The sequence below is a fragment of the Oncorhynchus keta genome, unplaced genomic scaffold (genome assembly GCF_023373465.1).
Source record: "Oncorhynchus keta strain PuntledgeMale-10-30-2019 unplaced genomic scaffold, Oket_V2 Un_contig_16734_pilon_pilon, whole genome shotgun sequence".
Classification (NCBI taxonomy): Eukaryota; Metazoa; Chordata; class Actinopteri; order Salmoniformes; family Salmonidae; genus Oncorhynchus; species Oncorhynchus keta.
The window spans coordinates 8118-30174 of NW_026280086.1; the positions used below are offsets into that span (position 1 = coordinate 8118).

Sequence of the window (22057 nt, forward strand, 5' to 3'; positions counted from 1 at the left end):
GATACATGTCATTGGGTTTAACATAATCTATATCCCTGAAAACCGGATGTTTCCGTTTTTCTTTTAACCAACTTCGTAGTAGTTGTGTGGTAGTAAGTAGTGTGGTAAAAAACGAACTGAAATGATTTGTTATGATATTGTTTGACAGAGCCTCTTTGCGTTACCCAATGCAGCCAGCAGATGGCGACGTGAGGAGGTCTGCTAACGGAGAAATAAGCTCTGAGGCTGAACATAGACTTAAAAGAGGAGGTTATCACAGTGAAAGGAGAAGAAGAAGCTTTCAGAATGAAAAAGGAGGAAGAGGAGGCTATCACATTGAAAGAAGAGGATGAAACTTTAGGAGTGAATGAGGAAGAGGGGATACAGGCTGTCACAGTGGAAGAGGAAGAGGGGATACAGGCTGTCACAGTGGAAGAGGAAGAGGGGATACAGGCTGTCACAGTGGAAGAGGAAGAGGGATACAGGCTGTCACGGTGGAAGAGGAAGAGGGGATACAGTCTGTCACAGTGGAAGAGGAGGTAGAAGCTTTCAGAATTAAAAAGGAGGAAGAGGTGGCTGTTAGAGTAAAAGACAAACCTTTTGGGAGGAAGAGGAGGCTGTCTCAATAAAAGAGAAGGTTGAAGCCGTTCTGGGAGTGAAAGAGGAGGAGACAGAAGATCTTATTAACAGCAGTGAGTATTGTCTAAAAACAACTCAGCAGTTGTTGAACTAGGCTACGGTGTGGTTTTAAAGGGGCATTCTACTGAAGTTCTGCACTCAAATATATTGTTCAGTACTGGAGGAATTGATAAAGGGCCAATCTGCGATTGGTACATACATTTTTTTACTTTTAAATGATTGATACTTTATTGTCCATTTACATCTAAATGTATTTAGTTTAGTCAGTGGGTAAACATCTTTCCACACTGGGTGCTGGTCTCCCAGCTTACTCTCTCAGAGGAAGAGAACATTTAGCATATTTCTGGATAGGCCAGAGAATGTGACACGTCACTCCCTATGTAAATGTGGGGTGTGAAACGAGTTCAGGTCAGCTCCGCTGAGAGAGTGGAAACGGAGAGCTGACTGATGGGGCATTATTAACCAACAATGCAATTCAAGAAATGAAGTTAAGAAAATATTTACAAAATAAACGTAAAAAACAAAACAAAAAGTTACACAATAAAATTAAAACAAGGCTGTATACAGGGGGTACCGGTACCTAGTCAATGTGCAGGGTACATGTAGGTAGGTGTATTTTAGTCAATGCCACTCCGACATTGCTCATCCCAATATTTATATATTTCTTAATTCCATCCTTTTACTTTTAGATTTGTGTGTATTGTTGTGAATTGTTAGACACTACTGCACTGTTGGAGCTAGGAACACAAGCATTTAGTTAGACACTACTGCACTGTTGGAGCTAGGAACACAAGCATTTAGTTAGACACTACTGCACTGTTGGAGCTAGGAACACAAGCATTTAGTTAGACACTACTGCACTGTTGGAGCTAGGAACACAAGCATTTAGTTAGATACTACTGCACTGTTGGAGCTAGGAACACAAGCATTTTCTCAACAAGGCACAACTATCTAAATACGTGTACGTGACCAATACAATTTCAAGGAGTGCAAAGTCGAATTTAGTTTGTGCACATGCGCACTTCACAGATGAGGCTTCCTCCTAAAGGAAAATATGCAAATGCCTCAAATGGGATCTCGCTAACTCTGATTTTGCCAACCTCCTTGTTTGCTCCGCCCAATATGCTTAATTTGCTCCCACTGTAAAAAACGAACTACTTAGATGAACTAGATTTAGAATCATTTCTATATACATTATCACTTTGGTTATGACCTTATAGATACAGTACTTAGGCAGATGGGAGCTACACGTTGGCTAAAGCATAAGCTAGAAACCAATGTAGTATATCCCTAATATATGAATCACATATTGCCTAGCAGAGTTTGTCTCACGACGAACACACCACCTCCACACTCTATTGGACTCAATCACCACCTTCCGCCAGACACTTGTCTCAAAACCCACAGACACACTTCAAGGAATACCTCAGGTTGGGGTAAGTAAGGGCCTCCAACCTTCACCAACCAGTCAGAAGACAGTAATCGTCATTCGAACATTGTTTTCATTTGCAGGGTTATCTGTCATCACTCTTTAACCAGAGTGCAGTCTGGTATCCCAGACCTACCAGTCTTAGTCTTTGCTCATCGAACGTTAGCTACTCCATACAGTCAAACTGGCTCCCCTTATGAAAAAGCACTATAGCATTCCTATAAGATTCCTATAAGAAACTGCGTTTTTTAAGATTTTTTTAAAAACGTTTTAATTTCACCTTTATTTAACCAGGTAGGCCAGTTGAGAACAAGTTGTCATTTACAACTGCGACCTGGCCAAGATAAAGCAAAGCAGTGCACAACAAACAACAACACAGAGTTACACATGGAATAAACAAGCATACAGTCAATATAAGTCAATATAAAAAAAATAAAGTCTATATACAGTGTGTGCAAATGGCATGAGGAGGTAAGGCAATAAATAGGCCACAGTAGCGAAGTAATTTCAATTTAGCAGATTAACACTGGAGTGATAGATGAGCAGATGGTGATGTGCAAGTAGAAATACTGGTGTGCAAAAGAGCAGAAAAGTAAATAAAAACAGTATGGGGATGAGGTAGGTAGATTGGGTGGGCTATTTACAGATGGACTGTGTACAGCTGCAGCGATGTGTACAGCTGCTCAGATAGCTGTTGTTTAAAGTTAGTGAGGGAAATATAAGTCTCCAGCTTCAGCGATTATTGCAATTCGTTCCAGTCATTGGCAGCAGAGAACTGAAAGGAAAGCATAGATTATACATGACCTGGAGCCAGTGGGTCTGGCGACAAATATGTAGCGAGGGCCAGCCGACGAGGCAATACAGCAGTGGTAGGTGGTATGAGGGGCTTTGGTGACAAAACGGATGGCACTGTGATAGACTACTCAGCAAACTGGATGCGGAGTATTGGAAGCTGTTTTGTGAATGACATCGCCAAAGTCGAGGATCGGTAGGATAGTCAGTTTTACGAAGGTATGTTTGGCGGCGTGAGTGAAGGGGGCTTTGTTAAGAAATACGAAGCCGATTCTAGATTTAATTTGGGATTGGAGATGTTTAATATGAGTCTGGAAGGAGAGTTTACAGTCTAGCCAGACACCTAGGTGTTTGTAGTTGTCCCCATATTCTAAGTCAGAACCGTCCAGAGTAGTGATGCTAGACGGGTGGGCAGGTGCGGGCAGCGATCAGTTGAAGAGCATGCATTTAGTTTTACTAGCATTTAAGAGCAGTTGAAGGCCACGGAAGGAGAGTTGTATGGCATTGAAGCTCGTTTGGAGGTTTGTTAACACAGTGTCCAAAGAAGTAACTGCGGGGGGTGCCGAGCTGTTGGCCAGGGTTGGGGTAGCCAGGAGGAAAGCATGAACTGCCGTAGAGAAATGCTTCTTGAAATTCTCGATTATTACGGTGGTGACAGTGTTTCCTAGCCTCAGTGCAGTGGGCAGCTGGGAGGAGGTGCTCTTATTCTCCATGGACTTTACAGTGTCCCAAAACTTTTTGGAGTGAGAGCTACAGGATGCACATTTCTTTTATGAAAAAGCTAGCTTTTGTTTTCCTGACTGACTGTGTGTATATTGGTTCCTGACTTCCCTGAACAGTTGCATATCGCTGGGACTATTCAATGCTAGTGCAGTCTGCCACAGGGTGTTTTTGTGCTGGTCGAGGGCAGTCAGGTCTGGAGTGAACCAAGGGCTGTATCTGTTCTTAGTTTTTTTATTCATTGAAAGGGGCATGCTTATTTAAGATGGTGAGGAAATTACTTTTCAAGAACGACCAGTCATCCTCTACTGACGGGATGAGGTCAATATCCTTCCAGGATACCCGGGCCAGGTCGATTAGAAAGGCCTGCTTGCAGAAATGTTTTAGGGAGCGTTTGAATGTGATGAGGGGTGGTTGTTTGACTGCGGACCCATAGAGGATGCAGGCAATGAGGCAGTGATCGCTGAGATCCTGATTGAAAACAGCAGAGGTGTATTTAGAGGGCAAGTTCGTCAGGATAATATCTATCAGGGTGTCCATGTTTACAGATTAAGGGTTGTACCTGGTGGGTTCCTTGATAATTTGTGTGAGATTGAGGGCATCTAGCTTAGATTGTAGGACTGCCGGGGTGTTAATTAAGCATATCCCAGTTCAGGTCACCTAACAGATCGAACGAACTCTGAAGATAGATGGGGGGCAATCAATTCACATATGGTGTCCAGGGCACAGCTGGAAGCTGAGGGGGGTCTATAACAGGCGGCAACAGTGAGAGACTTATTTCTGAAGAGATTCATTTTTAAAATTAGAAACTCGAACTGTTTGGGCACAGACCTGGAAAGTATGACAGAATTCTGCAGACTAACTCCTCCCCCTTTGGTAGTTCGATCTTGATGGAAAATATTGTAGCTGCGTATGGAAATCTCAGATTTTTTGGTACCTTCCTAAGCCAGGATTCAGACACGGCAAGGACATCAGGGTTGGCGGAGTGTGCTAAAGCAGTGAGTAAAACAAACTTAGGGAGGAGGCTTCTGATGTTAACATGCATGAAACCAAGGCATTTTCAGTTACAGAAATCAACAAATGAGAGTGCCTGGGGACACGCAAGGCCTGGGTTAGCCTCCACATCACCCGAGGAACAGAGGAGGAGTAGGATGAGGGTACGGCTAAAGGCTATAAGAACTGGTCGTCTAGTGCGTTGGGGACAGAGAATAAAAGGAGCAGATATCTGGGCGTGGTAGAATAGATTCAGGGCATAATGTACAGACAGGGGTATGGTGGGGTGTGGGTACAGTGGAGGTAAACCCAGACACCAAGTTTACTGTACGGGCTAGTTATGCTGGGTGAGGTCACCGCATGTGTGGGAGGTGGGACAAAGGAGGTATCTGAGGCATGTTGAGTGGGACTAGGGCCTCCGCAGTAAACTAAAACAATGATAACTATCCTAAACAACAGTGTACAAGGCATATTGACATTTGAGAGAGACATAAAGCGAGGCATGAAGCAATCACAGGTGTTGATTGGGAGAGCTGAGACAACAACGGGTAACACGGAACCCAAACCGTCGTTACTACGCGGGAGACATGGCGTTTAAAGTTAGCAGGCCGGGGGTAAGTAGAAATGTTTGCTCCAACATCCGGCAAAGGCCAGTTGAGGGCACAGCGGATGGAGTTACGTCGGCAGACCAGTCGATGGATGGTACGGCGGGGCGCCGTGTCGACAAAGGGTCCGGGCCAGATGGCGAAAGAAGTATTGTAGTTGTAGTCATTTCGTTTGCTAGTCGGGAGATGCGCCTGGCTTGCGGCTAACTGGTGCTAGCTTCGGAGCAGGGGCGTTAGCCACTATAGCCAATCGGTAGCAGCTAGCTAGCAGCGATGATCCGATGCAAAGGTCCAGAACTTACGGTATGGATCCGGTGCAGTAGTGGATTGTAGCTGTGTTGGGGTAGAGTCATCGGCTGAGTGGCCGAGTGATCACAGAGTAGGCCGGGAGGTGGGCCTGGCTCAGGGCTAGCTTCGGGGCTGGGTCACTCTGGTCACTCGGTGGCAGCTAGCTAGCTGTGATGATCAGGAGTAATGGGTTTACGGCAGGAATCCGGTGTTGTAGTGGAGAGAACAGTCCGACACTGGCAGGCTGGCAAGTATTATCCAGGCTAAAAAAAAACGGTTGGTGTCTGTGCAGAAGGTAAAGGCCGCTAACAATGACTAAATAGCTAGTAGCTAATTAGCTGGTTAGCTTCTGATGGCTAGGTTCTGATGGGGGCTCTAGCTATAAGGTTTAAAAAATAGCGGATCCGTATGACATTGGGTGAGGCGGGTTGCCGGAAGGTATATTTAATTTAAACATTTTAAAAACATTGAAAATAAATGTGTGTATATATATACACACAAAATTAAAGGAGGGGACGACAAACCACGTCTGCACTACTACACCATCTTGGAATTACAATACTTGTTATTAACTCAAATAAAATGCACATTAGAACATTTTAAAACAAAAGTAGCCATTTTGTTGTATGATTTCATTCATACAATTTGATTTCATGCGGCATAAACAAAAACACAAATTCTCAGTAAAAAAAGAGACAGAACAGAGCTTCTTTATTCTCTCATGTACAACGAACCTTGAAAACCACGATGACCCTGCCTCTTCAAAGAGTGTCTTCAATAAATCTGACCTGAACTTGTCTTTTCCTACTAGCACTGACTTCACTGAGAACTATTTAATGAATGGAAAACGTACTTACTATGTCTGTGATGTGTGGCTGTCTCACCTAGCTACCTTTAAGGTGAATTCAACAATTGTTATTCTCCCTGGATAAGAGTGTGTGAAATGTAATGGGATTTCAGTTCCCTTAATCGGGAAAAGGTCTTTCCACAATGAGAGCAGTGGTAGGGCTTCTCTCCCGTGTGTATCCTCTCATGCTCTTTTAGGTTCCATAACCGGGTAAAACTCTTCCCACACTGGGAACAGTGGAAGGGCTTTTCCCCTGTGTGTGTTTTCTCATGCTCTTTGAGATGGCATGACCGAATAAAGCTCTTTCCACACTGAGAGCAGTGGTAAGGCTTATCTCCAGAGTGAATTATCTTATGTAAATTCAGGTTCCCTAACTGGGTAAAACGCTTTCCACATTGGGAGCATTGGAAAGGCCTTTCTCCTCTGTGTGTAGAGTGAATTCTCTCGTGTATTTTCACGCCCCATAACTCAGTAAAACTCTTTCCACACTGAGAGCAATGGAAGGTCTTCCTTCCTTCTTTGTGTATTCCTTGGTGCCTAATTAGGATCCATAACCGGGTAAAACTCTTTCCACACTGGGAACATTGAAAAGGCTTTTCTCCTGTGTGTGTCCTCTCATGTGATTTCAGGTGTGCCAACAGGGTAAAACTATTTCCACACTGGGAGCATTGAAAAGGCTTTTCTCCTGTGTGTGTCCTCTCATGCCTTTTGAGGGCCTGTGATCGTGAAAAACTCATTACACAATAGGAGCATTGGTAAGGCTTCTCTCCAGAGTGAATTCTTTCATGCATTTTCAGGCTGTCTAACCGGCTAAAACTCTTTCCACACTGGGAACATTGGAAAGGCTTTTCTCCTGTGTGTGTCCTCTCGTGCTCTTTTAGGTTGTGAAACTTGGTAAATCTCCTTCCACAGTGGGAGCAGCAGTGTCGTCCTACTGGTTTGGTAGTCTCTAGGTCTGGTTCCCCTGAAGGTCTCCTCCCTGGGTCTGGTTCCCCTGAAGGCCTCTTCCCTGGGTCTGTTTCCCCTGAAGGACTCTTGTCAGAGGGAGAGTCTGGTCTCTCTCCTGTCAAAGACAGAGTATTTTGTTAAACACCTGAATGAAACCGCCACATGATAAAACAGTTTTCAGAACATTTCCATAATAAAAAATAAAATAACATTTATGAGCAGGTTGAAAGAGACAGTTGTATGGATGCATATACATCCTTCTTTGTGTACACTTGACAGTTGAAAACGCTTCATGTGCTAGTCGTGTTGCTAGTCATGATGCTAGTCGTGTTGATAGTCATGTCGATAGTCATGATGCTAGTCATGATGCTAGTCATGATGCTAGTCATGTCGATAGTCATGTTGCTAGTCGTGTGCTAGTCATGTTGCTAGTCATGATGCTAGTCATGTCGATAGTCATGTCGATAGTCATGATGCTAGTCATGTTGATAGTCATGTTGCTAGTCGTGTGCTAGTCATGTTGCTAGTCATGATTCTAGTCATGTCGATAGTCATGTCGATAGTCATGATGCTAGTCATGTTGTTTGTCATGATGCTAGTCATGTGCTAGTCATGTTGATAGTCATGTTTGTCATGTTGCTAGTCATATTGATAGTCATGATGCTAGTCATGTGCTAGTCATGTTGCTAGTCATGTTTGTCATGTCGATAGTCATGTCAATAGTCATGATGCTAGTCATGTTGATAGTCATGTGCTAGTCATGTTGTTTGTCATGATGCTAGTCATGTTTGTCATGTTGCTAGTCATGATGCTAGTCATGTTGTTTGTCATGTTGATATTCATGTGCTATTCATGTGCCAGTCATGTTGCTAGTCATGTTGATAGTCATGTTAGTCATGTTGATAGTCATGTTGATAGTCATGTTGATAGTCATGTTGCTAGTCATGTTGCTAGTCATGTTGCTTGTCATGTTGCTAGTCATGTTGATTGTCATTTTGCCAATCATGTTGCTAGTCATGTTGCTAGTCATGTTGCTAGTCATGTTGCTAGTCATGTTGTTTGTCATGATGCTAGTCATGTCGATAGTCATGATGCTAGTCATGTCGATAGTCATGTCGATAGTCATGATGCTAGTCATGTTGCTAGTCATGATGCTAGTCATGTTGCTAGTCATGTTGCTAGTCATGTTGCTAGTCATGTTGATAGTCATGATGCTAGTCATGTTGCTAGTCATGTTGCTAGTCATGTTGCTAGTCATGTTGATAGTCATGATGCTAGTCATGATGCTAGTCATGTCGATAGTCATGATGCTAGTCATGTTGATAGTCATGTGCTAGTCATGTTGTTTGTCATGATGCTAGTCATGTCGATAGTCATGATGCTAGTCATGTTGATAGTCATGTGCTAGTCATGTTGTTTGTCATGATGCTAGTCATGTCGATAGTCATGATGCTAGTCATGTTGATAGTCATGTTTGTCATGTTGCTAGTCATATTGATAGTCATGATGATAGTCATGTTGTTTGTCATGATGCTAGTCAGGTTGATAGTCATGATGCTAGTCATGTGCTAGTCATGTTGTTTGTCATGATGCTAGTCATGTGCTAGTCATGTTGCTAGTCATGTTGATATTCATGTGCTATTCATGTGCCAGTCATGTTGCTAGTCATGTGCTAGTCATGTTTGTCATGTTGATAGTCATGTTGCTAGTCATGTTGTTTGTCATGTTGATAGTCATGTTGTTTGTCATGTTGATAGTCATGTTGTTTGTCATGTTGATAGTCATGTTGTTTGTCATGTTGATAGTCAGGTTGATAGTCATGTGCTAGTCATGTTGCTAGTCATGTTGCTTGTCATGTTGCTAGTCATGTTGATTGTCATTTTGCCAATCATGTTGCTAGTCATGTTGCTAGTCATGTTGCTAGTCATGTTGCTAGTCATGTTGTTTGTCATGTTGCTAGTCATGTTGATAGTCATGTTGCTAGTCATGTCGATAGTCATGATGCTAGTCATGTCGCTAGTCATGTTGTTTGTCATGTTGATAGTCATGTCGATAGTCATGATGCTAGTCATGATGCTAGTCATGATGCTCGTCATGTCGATAGTCATGATGCTAGTCATGATGCTAGTCATGTTGATAGTCATGATGCTAGTCATGATGCTAGTCATGTCGATAGTCATGATGCTAGTCATGATGCTAGTCATGTTGATAGTCATGATGCTAGTCATGATGCTAGTCATGTCGATAGTCATGTCGCTAGTCATGTTGTTTGTCATGTTGCTAGTCATGATGCTAGTCATGTTGCTAGTCATGTTGATAGTCATGTTGATAGTCATGATGCTAGTCATGTGCCAGTCATGTTGCTAGTCATGTTGTTTGTCATGTTGCTAGTCATGTCGATAGTCATGTCGCTAGTCATGTTGTTTGTCATGTTGCTAGTCATGATGCTAGTCATGTCGATAGTCATGATGCTAGTCATGTCGATAGTCATGTCGCTAGTCATGTTGTTTGTCATGTTGCTAGTCATGTCGATAGTCATGATGTTTGTCATGTTGCTAGTCATGTTGCTAGTCATGTTGCTAGTCATGTCGATAGTCATGTTGTTTGTCATGTTGCTAGTCATGATGCTAGTCATGTTGATAGTCATGTTGATAGTCATGATGCTAGTCATGTCGATAGTCATGTCGCTAGTCATGTTGTTTGTCATGTTGCTAGTCATGTTGATAGTCATGTCGATAGTCATGATGCTAGTCATGTGCTAGTCATGTTGATAGTCATGTTTGTCATGTTGCTAGTCATATTGATAGTCATGATGCTAGTCATGTCGATAGTCATGTGCTAGTCATGTTGTTTGTCATGATGCTAGTCATGTTTGTCATGTTGATAGTCATGTTGATAGTCATGTTGCTTGTCATGTTGCTAGTCATGTTGATTGTCATTTTGCCAATCATGTTGCTAGTCATGTTGCTAGTCATGTTGCTAGTCATGTTGCTAGTCATGTTGTTTGTCATGATGCTAGTCATGTTGATAGTCATGTTGCTAGTCATGTTGATAGTCATGTTGCTAGTCATGTTGTTTGTCATGATGCTAGTCATGTTGATAGTCATGTTGATAGTCGTGTTGATAGTCAGGTTGATAGTCATGTTGCTAGTCATGTTGTTTGTCATGATGCTAGTCATGTCGATAGTCATGATGCTAGTCATGTCGATAGTCATGATGCTAGTCATGATGCTAGTCATGATGCTAGTCATGATGCTCGTCATGTCGATAGTCATGATGCTAGTCATGATGCTAGTCATGTTGATAGTCATGATGCTAGTCATGATGCTAGTCATGTCGATAGTCATGATGCTAGTCATGTTGTTTGTCATGTTGCTAGTCATGTTGATAGTCATGATGCTAGTCATGTTGATAGTCATGATGCTAGTCATGTCGCGAGTCATGTTGTTTGTCATGTTGCTAGTCATGTTGCTAGTCATGTTGCTAGTCATGATGCTAGTCATGATGCTAGTCATGTCGATAGTCATGTCGATAGTCATGATGCTAGTCATGTTGATAGTCATGTGCTAGTCATGTTGTTTGTCATGATGCTAGTCATGTCGATAGTCATGATGCTAGTCATGTTGATAGTCATGTGCTAGTCATGTTGTTTGTCATGATGCTAGTCATGTCGATAGTCATGTCGATAGTCATGATGCTAGTCATGTTGATAGTCATGTTTGTCATGTTGCTAGTCATATTGATAGTCATGATGATAGTCATGTTGTTTGTCATGATGCTAGTCAGGTTGATAGTCATGATGCTAGTCATGTTGATAGTCATGTGCTAGTCATGTTGTTTGTCATGATGCTAGTCATGTGCTAGTCATGTTGCTAGTCATGTTGATATTCATGTGCTATTCATGTGCCAGTCATGTTGCTAGTCATGTGCTAGTCATGTTTGTCATGTTGATAGTCATGTTGCTAGTCATGTTGTTTGTCATGTTGATAGTCATGTTGTTTGTCATGTTGATAGTCATGTTGTTTGTCATGTTGATAGTCATGTTGTTTGTCATGTTGATAGTCAGGTTGATAGTCATGTGCTAGTCATGTTGCTAGTCATGTTGCTTGTCATGTTGCTAGTCATGTTGATTGTCATTTTGCCAATCATGTTGCTAGTCATGTTGCTAGTCATGTTGCTAGTCATGTTGTTTGTCATGATGCTAGTCATGTTGATAGTCATGTTGCTAGTCATGTCGATAGTCATGATGCTAGTCATGTCGCTAGTCATGATGCTAGTCATGATGCTAGTCATGTTGATAGTCATGATGCTAGTCATGATGCTAGTCATGATGCTAGTCATGATGCTAGTCATGATGCTCGTCATGTCGATAGTCATGATGCTAGTCATGATGCTAGTCATGTTGATAGTCATGATGCTAGTCATGATGCTAGTCATGTCGATAGTCATGATGCTAGTCATGATGCTAGTCATGTTGATAGTCATGATGCTAGTCATGATGCTAGTCATGTCGATAGTCATGTCGCTAGTCATGTTGTTTGTCATGTTGCTAGTCATGATGCTAGTCATGTTGATAGTCATGTTGATAGTCATGATGCTAGTCATGTGCCAGTCATGTTGCTAGTCATGTTGTTTGTCATGTTGCTAGTCATGTCGATAGTCATGTCGCTAGTCATGTTGTTTGTCATGTTGCTAGTCATGATGCTAGTCATGTCGATAGTCATGATGCTAGTCATGTCGATAGTCATGTCGCTAGTCATGTTGTTTGTCATGTTGCTAGTCATGTTGCTAGTCATGTCGATAGTCATGATGTTTGTCATGTTGCTAGTCATGTTGCTAGTCATGTTGCTAGTCATGTCGATAGTCATGTTGTTTGTCATGTTGCTAGTCATGATGCTAGTCATGTTGATAGTCATGTTGATAGTCATGATGCTAGTCATGTCGCTAGTCATGTTGTTTGTCATGTTGCTAGTCATGTTGCTAGTCATGTTGCTAGTCATGTCGATAGTCATGTTGTTTGTCATGTCGCTAGTCATGTCGATAGTCATGATGCTAGTCATGTTGCTAGTCATGTTGCTAGTCATGTTTGTCATGTTGCTAGTCATATTGATAGTCATGATGCTAGTCATGTCGATAGTCATGTGCTAGTCATGTTGTTTGTCATGATGCTAGTCATGTTTGTCATGTTGATAGTCATGTTGATAGTCATGTTGTTTGTCATGATGCTAGTCAGGTTGCTAGTCATGTTGCTTGTCATGTTGCTAGTCATGTTGATTGTCATTTTGCCAATCATGTTGCTAGTCATGTTGCTAGTCATGTTGCTAGTCATGTTGTTTGTCATGATGCTAGTCATGTCGATAGTCATGATGCTAGTCATGTCGATAGTCATGATGCTAGTCATGTTGTTTGTCATGATGCTAGTCATGTCGATAGTCATGATGCTAGTCATGTCGATAGTCATGATGCTAGTCATGTTGTTTGTCATGATGCTAGTCATGTTGATAGTCATGTTGCTAGTCGTGTTGATAGTCAGGATGCTAGTCATGTTGTTTGTCATGATGCTAGTCATGTCGATAGTCATGATGCTAGTCATGTCGATAGTCATGATGCTAGTCATGATGCTAGTCATGATGCTCGTCATGTCGATAGTCATGATGCTAGTCATGATGCTAGTCATGATGCTAGTCATGATGCTAGTCATGTCGATAGTCATGATGCTAGTCATGTTGTTTGTCATGTTGCTAGTCATGTTGATAGTCATGATGCTAGTCATGTTGATAGTCATGATGCTAGTCATGTCGCGAGTCATGTTGTTTGTCATGTTGCTAGTCATGATGCTAGTCATGTCGATAGTCATGATGTTTGTCATGTTGCTAGTCATGTTGCTAGTCATGTCGATAGTCATGTTGTTTGTCATGTTGCTAGTCATGATGCTAGTCATGTTGATAGTCATGTTGATAGTCATGATGCTAGTCATGTCGATAGTCATGTCGCTAGTCATGTTGTTTGTCATGTTGCTAGTCATGTTGATAGTCATGTCGATAGTCATGATGCTAGTCATGTGCTAGTCATGTTGATAGTCATGTTTGTCATGTTGCTAGTCATATTGATAGTCATGATGCTAGTCATGTCGATAGTCATGTGCTAGTCATGTTGTTTGTCATGATGCTAGTCATGTTTGTCATGTTGATAGTCATGTTGATAGTCATGTTGCTTGTCATGTTGCTAGTCATGTTGATTGTCATTTTGCCAATCATGTTGCTAGTCATGTTGCTAGTCATGTTGCTAGTCATGTTGCTAGTCATGTTGTTTGTCATGATGCTAGTCATGTTGATAGTCATGTTGCTAGTCATGTTGATAGTCATGTTGCTAGTCATGTTGTTTGTCATGATGCTAGTCATGTTGATAGTCATGTTGATAGTCGTGTTGATAGTCAGGTTGATAGTCATGTTGCTAGTCATGTTGTTTGTCATGATGCTAGTCATGTCGATAGTCATGATGCTAGTCATGTCGATAGTCATGATGCTAGTCATGATGCTAGTCATGATGCTAGTCATGATGCTCGTCATGTCGATAGTCATGATGCTAGTCATGATGCTAGTCATGTTGATAGTCATGATGCTAGTCATGATGCTAGTCATGTCGATAGTCATGATGCTAGTCATGTTGTTTGTCATGTTGCTAGTCATGTTGATAGTCATGATGCTAGTCATGTTGATAGTCATGATGCTAGTCATGTCGCGAGTCATGTTGTTTGTCATGTTGCTAGTCATGTTGCTAGTCATGATGCTAGTCATGATGCTAGTCATGTCGATAGTCATGTCGATAGTCATGATGCTAGTCATGTTGATAGTCATGTGCTAGTCATGTTGTTTGTCATGATGCTAGTCATGTCGATAGTCATGATGCTAGTCATGTTGATAGTCATGTGCTAGTCATGTTGTTTGTCATGATGCTAGTCATGTCGATAGTCATGTCGATAGTCATGATGCTAGTCATGTTGATAGTCATGTTTGTCATGTTGCTAGTCATATTGATAGTCATGATGATAGTCATGTTGTTTGTCATGATGCTAGTCAGGTTGATAGTCATGATGCTAGTCATGTTGATAGTCATGTGCTAGTCATGTTGTTTGTCATGATGCTAGTCATGTGCTAGTCATGTTGCTAGTCATGTTGATATTCATGTGCTATTCATGTGCCAGTCATGTTGCTAGTCATGTGCTAGTCATGTTTGTCATGTTGATAGTCATGTTGCTAGTCATGTTGTTTGTCATGTTGATAGTCATGTTGTTTGTCATGTTGATAGTCATGTTGTTTGTCATGTTGATAGTCATGTTGTTTGTCATGTTGATAGTCAGGTTGATAGTCATGTGCTAGTCATGTTGCTAGTCATGTTGCTTGTCATGTTGCTAGTCATGTTGATTGTCATTTTGCCAATCATGTTGCTAGTCATGTTGCTAGTCATGTTGCTAGTCATGTTGCTAGTCATGATGCTAGTCATGTTGATAGTCATGTTGCTAGTCATGTCGATAGTCATGATGCTAGTCATGTCGCTAGTCATGTTGTTTGTCATGTTGATAGTCATGTCGATAGTCATGATGCTAGTCATGATGCTAGTCATGATGCTCGTCATGTCGATAGTCATGATGCTAGTCATGATGCTAGTCATGTTGATAGTCATGATGCTAGTCATGATGCTAGTCATGTCGATAGTCATGATGCTAGTCATGATGCTAGTCATGTTGATAGTCATGATGCTAGTCATGATGCTAGTCATGTCGATAGTCATGTCGCTAGTCATGTTGTTTGTCATGTTGCTAGTCATGATGCTAGTCATGTTGATAGTCATGTTGATAGTCATGATGCTAGTCATGTGCCAGTCATGTTGCTAGTCATGTTGTTTGTCATGTTGCTAGTCATGTCGATAGTCATGTCGCTAGTCATGTTGTTTGTCATGTTGCTAGTCATGATGCTAGTCATGTCGATAGTCATGATGCTAGTCATGTCGATAGTCATGTCGCTAGTCATGTTGTTTGTCATGTTGCTAGTCATGTTGCTAGTCATGTCGATAGTCATGATGTTTGTCATGTTGCTAGTCATGTTGCTAGTCATGTTGCTAGTCATGTCGATAGTCATGTTGTTTGTCATGTTGCTAGTCATGATGCTAGTCATGTTTATAGTCATGTTGATAGTCATGATGCTAGTCATGTCGCTAGTCATGTTGTTTGTCATGTTGCTAGTCATGTTGCTAGTCATGTTGCTAGTCATGTCGATAGTCATGTTGTTTGTCATGTCGCTAGTCATGTCGATAGTCATGATGCTAGTCATGTTGCTAGTCATGTTGCTAGTCATGTTTGTCATGTTGCTAGTCATATTGATAGTCATGATGCTAGTCATGTCGATAGTCATGTGCTAGTCATGTTGTTTGTCATGATGCTAGTCATGTTTGTCATGTTGATAGTCATGTTGATAGTCATGTTGTTTGTCATGATGCTAGTCAGGTTGCTAGTCATGTTGCTTGTCATGTTGCTAGTCATGTTGATTGTCATTTTGCCAATCATGTTGCTAGTCATGTTGCTAGTCATGTTGCTAGTCATGTTGTTTGTCATGATGCTAGTCATGTCGATAGTCATGATGCTAGTCATGTCGATAGTCATGATGCTAGTCATGTTGTTTGTCATGATGCTAGTCATGTCGATAGTCATGATGCTAGTCATGTCGATAGTCATGATGCTAGTCATGTTGTTTGTCATGATGCTAGTCATGTTGATAGTCATGTTGCTAGTCGTGTTGATAGTCAGGATGCTAGTCATGTTGTTTGTCATGATGCTAGTCATGTCGATAGTCATGATGCTAGTCATGTCGATAGTCATGATGCTAGTCATGATGCTAGTCATGATGCTCGTCATGTCGATAGTCATGATGCTAGTCATGATGCTAGTCATGATGCTAGTCATGATGCTAGTCATGTCGATAGTCATGATGCTAGTCATGTTGTTTGTCATGTTGCTAGTCATGTTGATAGTCATGATGCTAGTCATGTTGATAGTCATGATGCTAGTCATGTCGCGAGTCATGTTGTTTGTCATGTTGCTAGTCATGATGCTAGTCATGTCGCGAGTCATGTTGTTTGTCATGTTGCTAGTCATGTTGCTAGTCATGTTGCTAGTCATGATGCTAGTCATGTTGATAGTCATGTTGATAGTCATGTTGTTTGTCATGTTGCTAGTCATGATGCTAGTCATGTTGATAGTCATGTTGATAGTCATGATGCTAGTCATGTTGATAGTCGTGTTGCTAGTCGTGTTGCTAGTCGTGTTGATAGTCGTGTTGCTAGTCGTGTCGATAGTCATATTGCTAGTCGTGTTGATACAGCGAAGACAAGTGGAGTTACCAGGGTTTAAAACATGTGTTTTTTCACAGGTCAGTACAGGTGCATCAAAGCTGGGAACCGAGAGACTGAAAAACAGCTTCCATCTCAAGGCCATCAGACTGTTAAACAGCCACCACTAACAGAGAGGCTGCTGCCTACATACAGACTTGAAATCATTGACCAATTTAATAAATTAATCACTAGTCACTTTAATAATGCCACTTTAATTATTTTTAAAACATATATTGCATTACTCATCTCATGTGTATATACTGTATTTTATACCATCTATTGCATCTTGCCTATGCTGCTCTGTCATTGCTCATCCGTATATTTATATGTATTTATTCTTATTCCATTTCTTTACTTATATTTGTGCGTATTAGGTAGTTATTGTGGAATTGTTAGATTACATGTAGATATTTCCGCACTGTCGGAACTAGAAGCAAAAATAACATCTCAAAATAACATCTCCTAACCCTGTGTATGTGACCAATAACATTTGATTTGATTCGGTATCATTAATCACACAGATTAATGGTTGGTATCGGCAGACGCAGAAGAAACGGATGAATCCAATGGGGGACAAAAGGAGTCTGTAGCTCAAACACAGAATGTTTCAAACGGTTTGGAATAGGCCCGGGACGATAGTATCGTGGCAAAACACCAAACGGATGTAATTTTTCTTTAGGAAAACCTAAATTAATTTCCATGTAAAATGGACAATAAAGAATATCGTATCATATCATTAATTTAAAAGTTAAAAAATGCATGTACCAATTCCAGATAATCCTTTAATAGTTCCTCCAGTACTGAACAACATATTCATGTGTAGTACTTCATTAGAATGCCCCTTTAAAAACCACACATTGGTTCAACAACTGCCTGAGTTTGTGCCCCTGTTTCAAAGACCATACTCACTGGTGTTAATCAGGTCTTCAGTCTCCTCCCCAATTTCTTCCTTTTCTTTCACTCCCAAAATGTCCTCCTTTTTTATTGAGGGAGCCTCCTCTACCATTTTGAAAGCTTCTATCTCCTCCTCTTCCACTGTGACAGCCTCTACCCCCTCTTCCACTCCAAACGGTTCTTTCTCTTCTTCCACTGTAACAGCCCCCTCCTCTTTCAATATGATATCCTCCTCTTCCATTTTGAAAGCTTCTACCTCTTCCTCTGTGACAGCCTCTACCCCCTCTTCCACTCCAAACGGTTCTTTCTCTTCTTCCACTGAAACAGCCTCTTCCTCTTTCAATATGATATCCTCCTCTTCCATTTTGAAAGCTTCTATCTCCTCCTCTTCCACTGTGACAGCCTCTACCCCCTCTTCCACTCCAAACGGTTCTTTCACTGTAACTTCCTCCTCTTTAATTCTGAAAGCTTCTACCTCCTCCTCTTCCACTGTTACATACTCTATTCCCTCTTCCTCTTCCATTCCAAACAGTTCTTTCTCTTCTTTCACTGTAACATCCTCCTTTTTAATTCTGAAATCTTCTTTCTCTCCTTTCATTGTGATATCCTCCTCTTCTTCCACGATAATGTTCAGCCCCAGAGCTTCTTTGGCAGAGGGGGAGTAGTTTAGCGAGCTCATTGGTCAGGGATGCTAGCTAGCATTAGTGACTAGCCTAGTCTAGTCTTAGCTCAGTATCACTCTTAACAATGTAGTACATTTAACAAGCATATTACGTTTAAATTGTGTTAAAAACCAGATTAATATACAAATTATCAAAGGAGTTTCAATGCATCAGTTTATTGTTGGATAGTAAGCTACCGAGGTGGCTGACTTCGTTGCCATTTTGTTTTTAGGGAGAGTCCTGTCCCGTCCACGAGATTATGTACAACAACAAAAAATAAACTGAAAGACTCACATCGCCATCTGCTGACTGGAGTTGGTAAAGCAGTTATTCAACGACATTTATTCTCGCAAATAATAATATCAAAATGAGAAAATACATTTTCTCAAACCCCTTTACAGCCAATACTTTCCTTCATCACAAGATAAGATAATTACTTTTTTCATCCCAGTGGGGAAATGTTGTTTTCTGCTCTGTGTATGTACAAACAAATCATCAAACATACAAGGGACATCAAGACAACAGCAGACAATAAATATGAGAATAAAAGATGAGCTTCTACTTCAGTCAAATTTATTGTAAAAAGCCTTTACATTTCTTACAAAATAATAAGTTGTTTCATTGTTAGACAAAGATTAAACAAAGATGTAGGCCTACTCAATAACATTAATAACTATTTTAGTGGTGACTCAAATCTGTAGCCTATAGTACGGTGAGTGGTCTAGATAGCTAATTTAGAAACATCTGTAGTACAGTGAGTAGTCTAGATAGCTCATTTAGAAACATCTGTAGTACAGTGAGTAGTTTAGAAACATCTGTAGTACAGTGAGTAGTCTAGATAGCTCATTTAGAAACATCTGTAGTACAGTGAGTAGTTTAGAAACATCTGTAGTACAGTGAGTAGTCTAGATAGCTCATTTAGAAACATCTGTAGTACAGTGAGTAGTCTAGATAGCTCATTTAGAAACATCTGTAGTACAGCGAGTAGTCTAGATAGCTCATTTAGAAACATCTGTAGCCTATAGTACAGTGAGTAGTCTAGATAGCTCATTTAGAAACATCTTTAGTACAGTGAGTAGTCTAGATAGCTCATTTAGAAACACCTGTAGCCTATAGTACAGTGAGTAGTCTAGATAGCTCATTTAGAAACATCTGTAGTACAGTGAGTAGTCTAGATAGCTCATTTAGAAACATCTTTAGTACAGTGAGTAGTCTAGATAGCTCATTTAGAAACATCTTTAGTACAGTGAGTAGTCTAGATAGCTCATTTAGAAACATCTGTAGTACAGTGAGTAGTCTAGATAGCTCATTTTAGAAACATCTGTAGTACAGTGAGTAGTCTAGATAGCTAATTTAGAAACATCTGTAGCCTGTAGTACAGTGAGTAGTCTAGATAGCTCATTTAGAAACATCTGTAGCCTGTAGTACAGTGAGTAGCCTAGATAGCTCATTTAGAAACATCTGTAGCCTGTAGTACGGTGAGTAGCCTAGATAGCTAATTTAGAAAAATGTGATATTATTCTTCCCTTTTCAACATTGCAAGTAATAATAGAAATCGACATCTCTGTCTAATTCAATCTCCATCTGTTTCTTTCTCGTAAGCCTTTTCCCCATCCTGGAATCTGAGACTTTATGGGAATCTGTGGTAGAGAAGAAGAATGTATGACAATTTTGGCATAGACACTATACATTACTCCCTAGTTATCATCATCGTGATTTCTATAGTTTAGGCATATAGCTAGTTACCTAGCTAGTGTTTGTGTTATCCAGCTAGCAATAACAGTGTTTGGTAACATTAATACGTTTGCTAGCGTTTAGTTACATTGAAAAGGGGTAAACGTTACTCATAGTGTGTTGACTCAAGTAGCTAGCTATAGCTACAGTAAGGGACCTAAATATTACAGTAAGGGACCTAAATATTACAGTAAGGGACCTAAAGGGACCTAAATATTACAGTAAGGGACCTAAATATTACAGTAAGGGACCTAAATATTACAGTAAGGTACCTAAATATTACAGTAAGGTACCTAAACATTACAGTAAGGTACCTAAATATTACAGCAAGGGACCTAAATATTACAGTAAGGGACCTAAATATTACAGTAAGGGACCTAAATATTACAGTAAGGTACCTAAACATTACAGTAAGGGACCTAAATATTACAGTAAGGGACCTAAATATTAAATATTACAGTAAGGGACCTAAATATTACAGTAAGGGACCTAAATATTACAGTAAGATACCTAAACATTGCAGTAAGGGACCTAAATATTACAGTAAGGGACCTAAATATTACAGTAAGGTACCTAAATATTACAGTAAGGTACCTACATATTACAGTAAGGGACCTAAATATTACAGTAAGGGACCTAAATATTACAGTAAGGGACCTAAATATTACAGTAAGGGACCTAAATATTACAGTAAGGGACCTAAATATTTCAGTAAGGGACCTAAATATTACCCAGAAATGATTTGATATCGAGATGTTTTTAAAAACAGGATCTTTTAAAGCTAGAATCTTTAGTTTGACCGAAAATTATAGTTTAAACTATAATCTGTTTTGAGGCTCATATTACAATGTGTGTTTACATTTACATTGTTTACAAAACATTGGTGCAAATCAAGCGTGTATTTTGGAATCTGAGTATGACAGTTGAACTAAGCTCATGAGGCATTTTTATAAGTTATGTTCAATCAAGAATCAATGAGTATCATTAATTTAGAAGTTTTTTTTAAAAGTAGGCAGCAACTAAGGATTCTATCATCGAACCAAGTTGATTTTACGTGACATGAACAAAAACACTACTTCTCAGTCAAAAACTTAAGTCAGAACACAGCTTCTTCATTCTCTCATGTGCTTTCAGGCACCATAACCGGGTAAAACTCTTGCCACACCGGGAACAGTGGTATGGCTTCTCTCCCGTGTGTGTCCTCTCGTGCTCTTTCAGGCTCCCTAACTGGGTAAAACTCTTTCCACAATGAGAGCACAATGGTTTTTCGTCTGTGTGTATTTTTTCATGCGCTTTCAAATGACAACGCTGGATAAATCTCTTTCCACACTGAGAGCATTTGAAAGGCCTCTACAGAGTGTGTTCTCTCATGTTTTTTCAGGTCCCATGGTGATAAAAACACGTTTTCACACTGGGAGCATTGATACGGCTTCTCTACAGCGTGTGATCTTTTATGCCTTTTTAAGTTCCCTAAATGGGTAAAACTCTTTCCACACAGGGAGCAATAGTAAGGCTTCACTCCTGTGTGTGTCCTCTCGTGCTCTTTCAGTTGCCCTGGCCAGCTAAAACTCTTGCCACACTGGGAACAGAGGTATGGCTTCTCCCCGGTGTGTGTTCTCTTATGTGACTTCAGGGCTCCTGATGAAACATATCTATTTTCACACTGGGAGCAGTGGTAGGGCTTCTCCCCTGTATGTGTCATTTCATGCATTTTCAGTTTCCTTAACTGGATAAAACCTTTTCCACATTGGGAGCAGTAATAAGACTTCTCCCCTGTGTGCGTTCTCTTGTGTTCTTTCAGGTGGCTTGACCGGATAAAACTCTTTCCACACTGGGAGCAGTGATGAGGTTTTTCCCCTGTGTGTGTCCTCACATGTTCTTTTAGGTTCCAGAACCTTGTAAAACTCTTTCCACACTGGGAACATTGGTAGGGCTTTTCTCCTGTGTGTGTCCTCTCATGGTTTTTAAGGCTCCCTAACTTGGTAAAACTCTTTCCACACTGGGAAGAGTGGCGTCGTCTTGCTGGTTTGGACGTCTCTGGTTCTTCTGAAAGACGCTTTTCGCTGTCAGAGTGAGAGTCTTGTCTCTCTCCTGCCAAAGACAAATAAATAGAGCATTTAGTTAAATACTAAACTGAAGA

At 40.7% G+C, this 22057-nt stretch overlaps 1 protein-coding gene across 1 annotated transcript; it reads right to left on the bottom strand.

The window, feature by feature from the left end:
* Positions 1-2492: 2492 nt before the first annotated feature.
* Positions 2493-18396, bottom strand: LOC127919456 (zinc finger protein 436-like). The gene is made up of 2 exons (XM_052503018.1): positions 17537-18396; positions 2493-7355 (listed from the first exon to the last, which is right to left on the bottom strand). Exons 1-2 carry the CDS (start codon positions 18198-18200, stop codon positions 6361-6363), a joined length of 1659 nt encoding a protein of 552 aa, XP_052358978.1. The 5' UTR covers positions 18201-18396; the 3' UTR covers positions 2493-6360.
* Positions 18397-22057: the final 3661 nt, after the last annotated feature.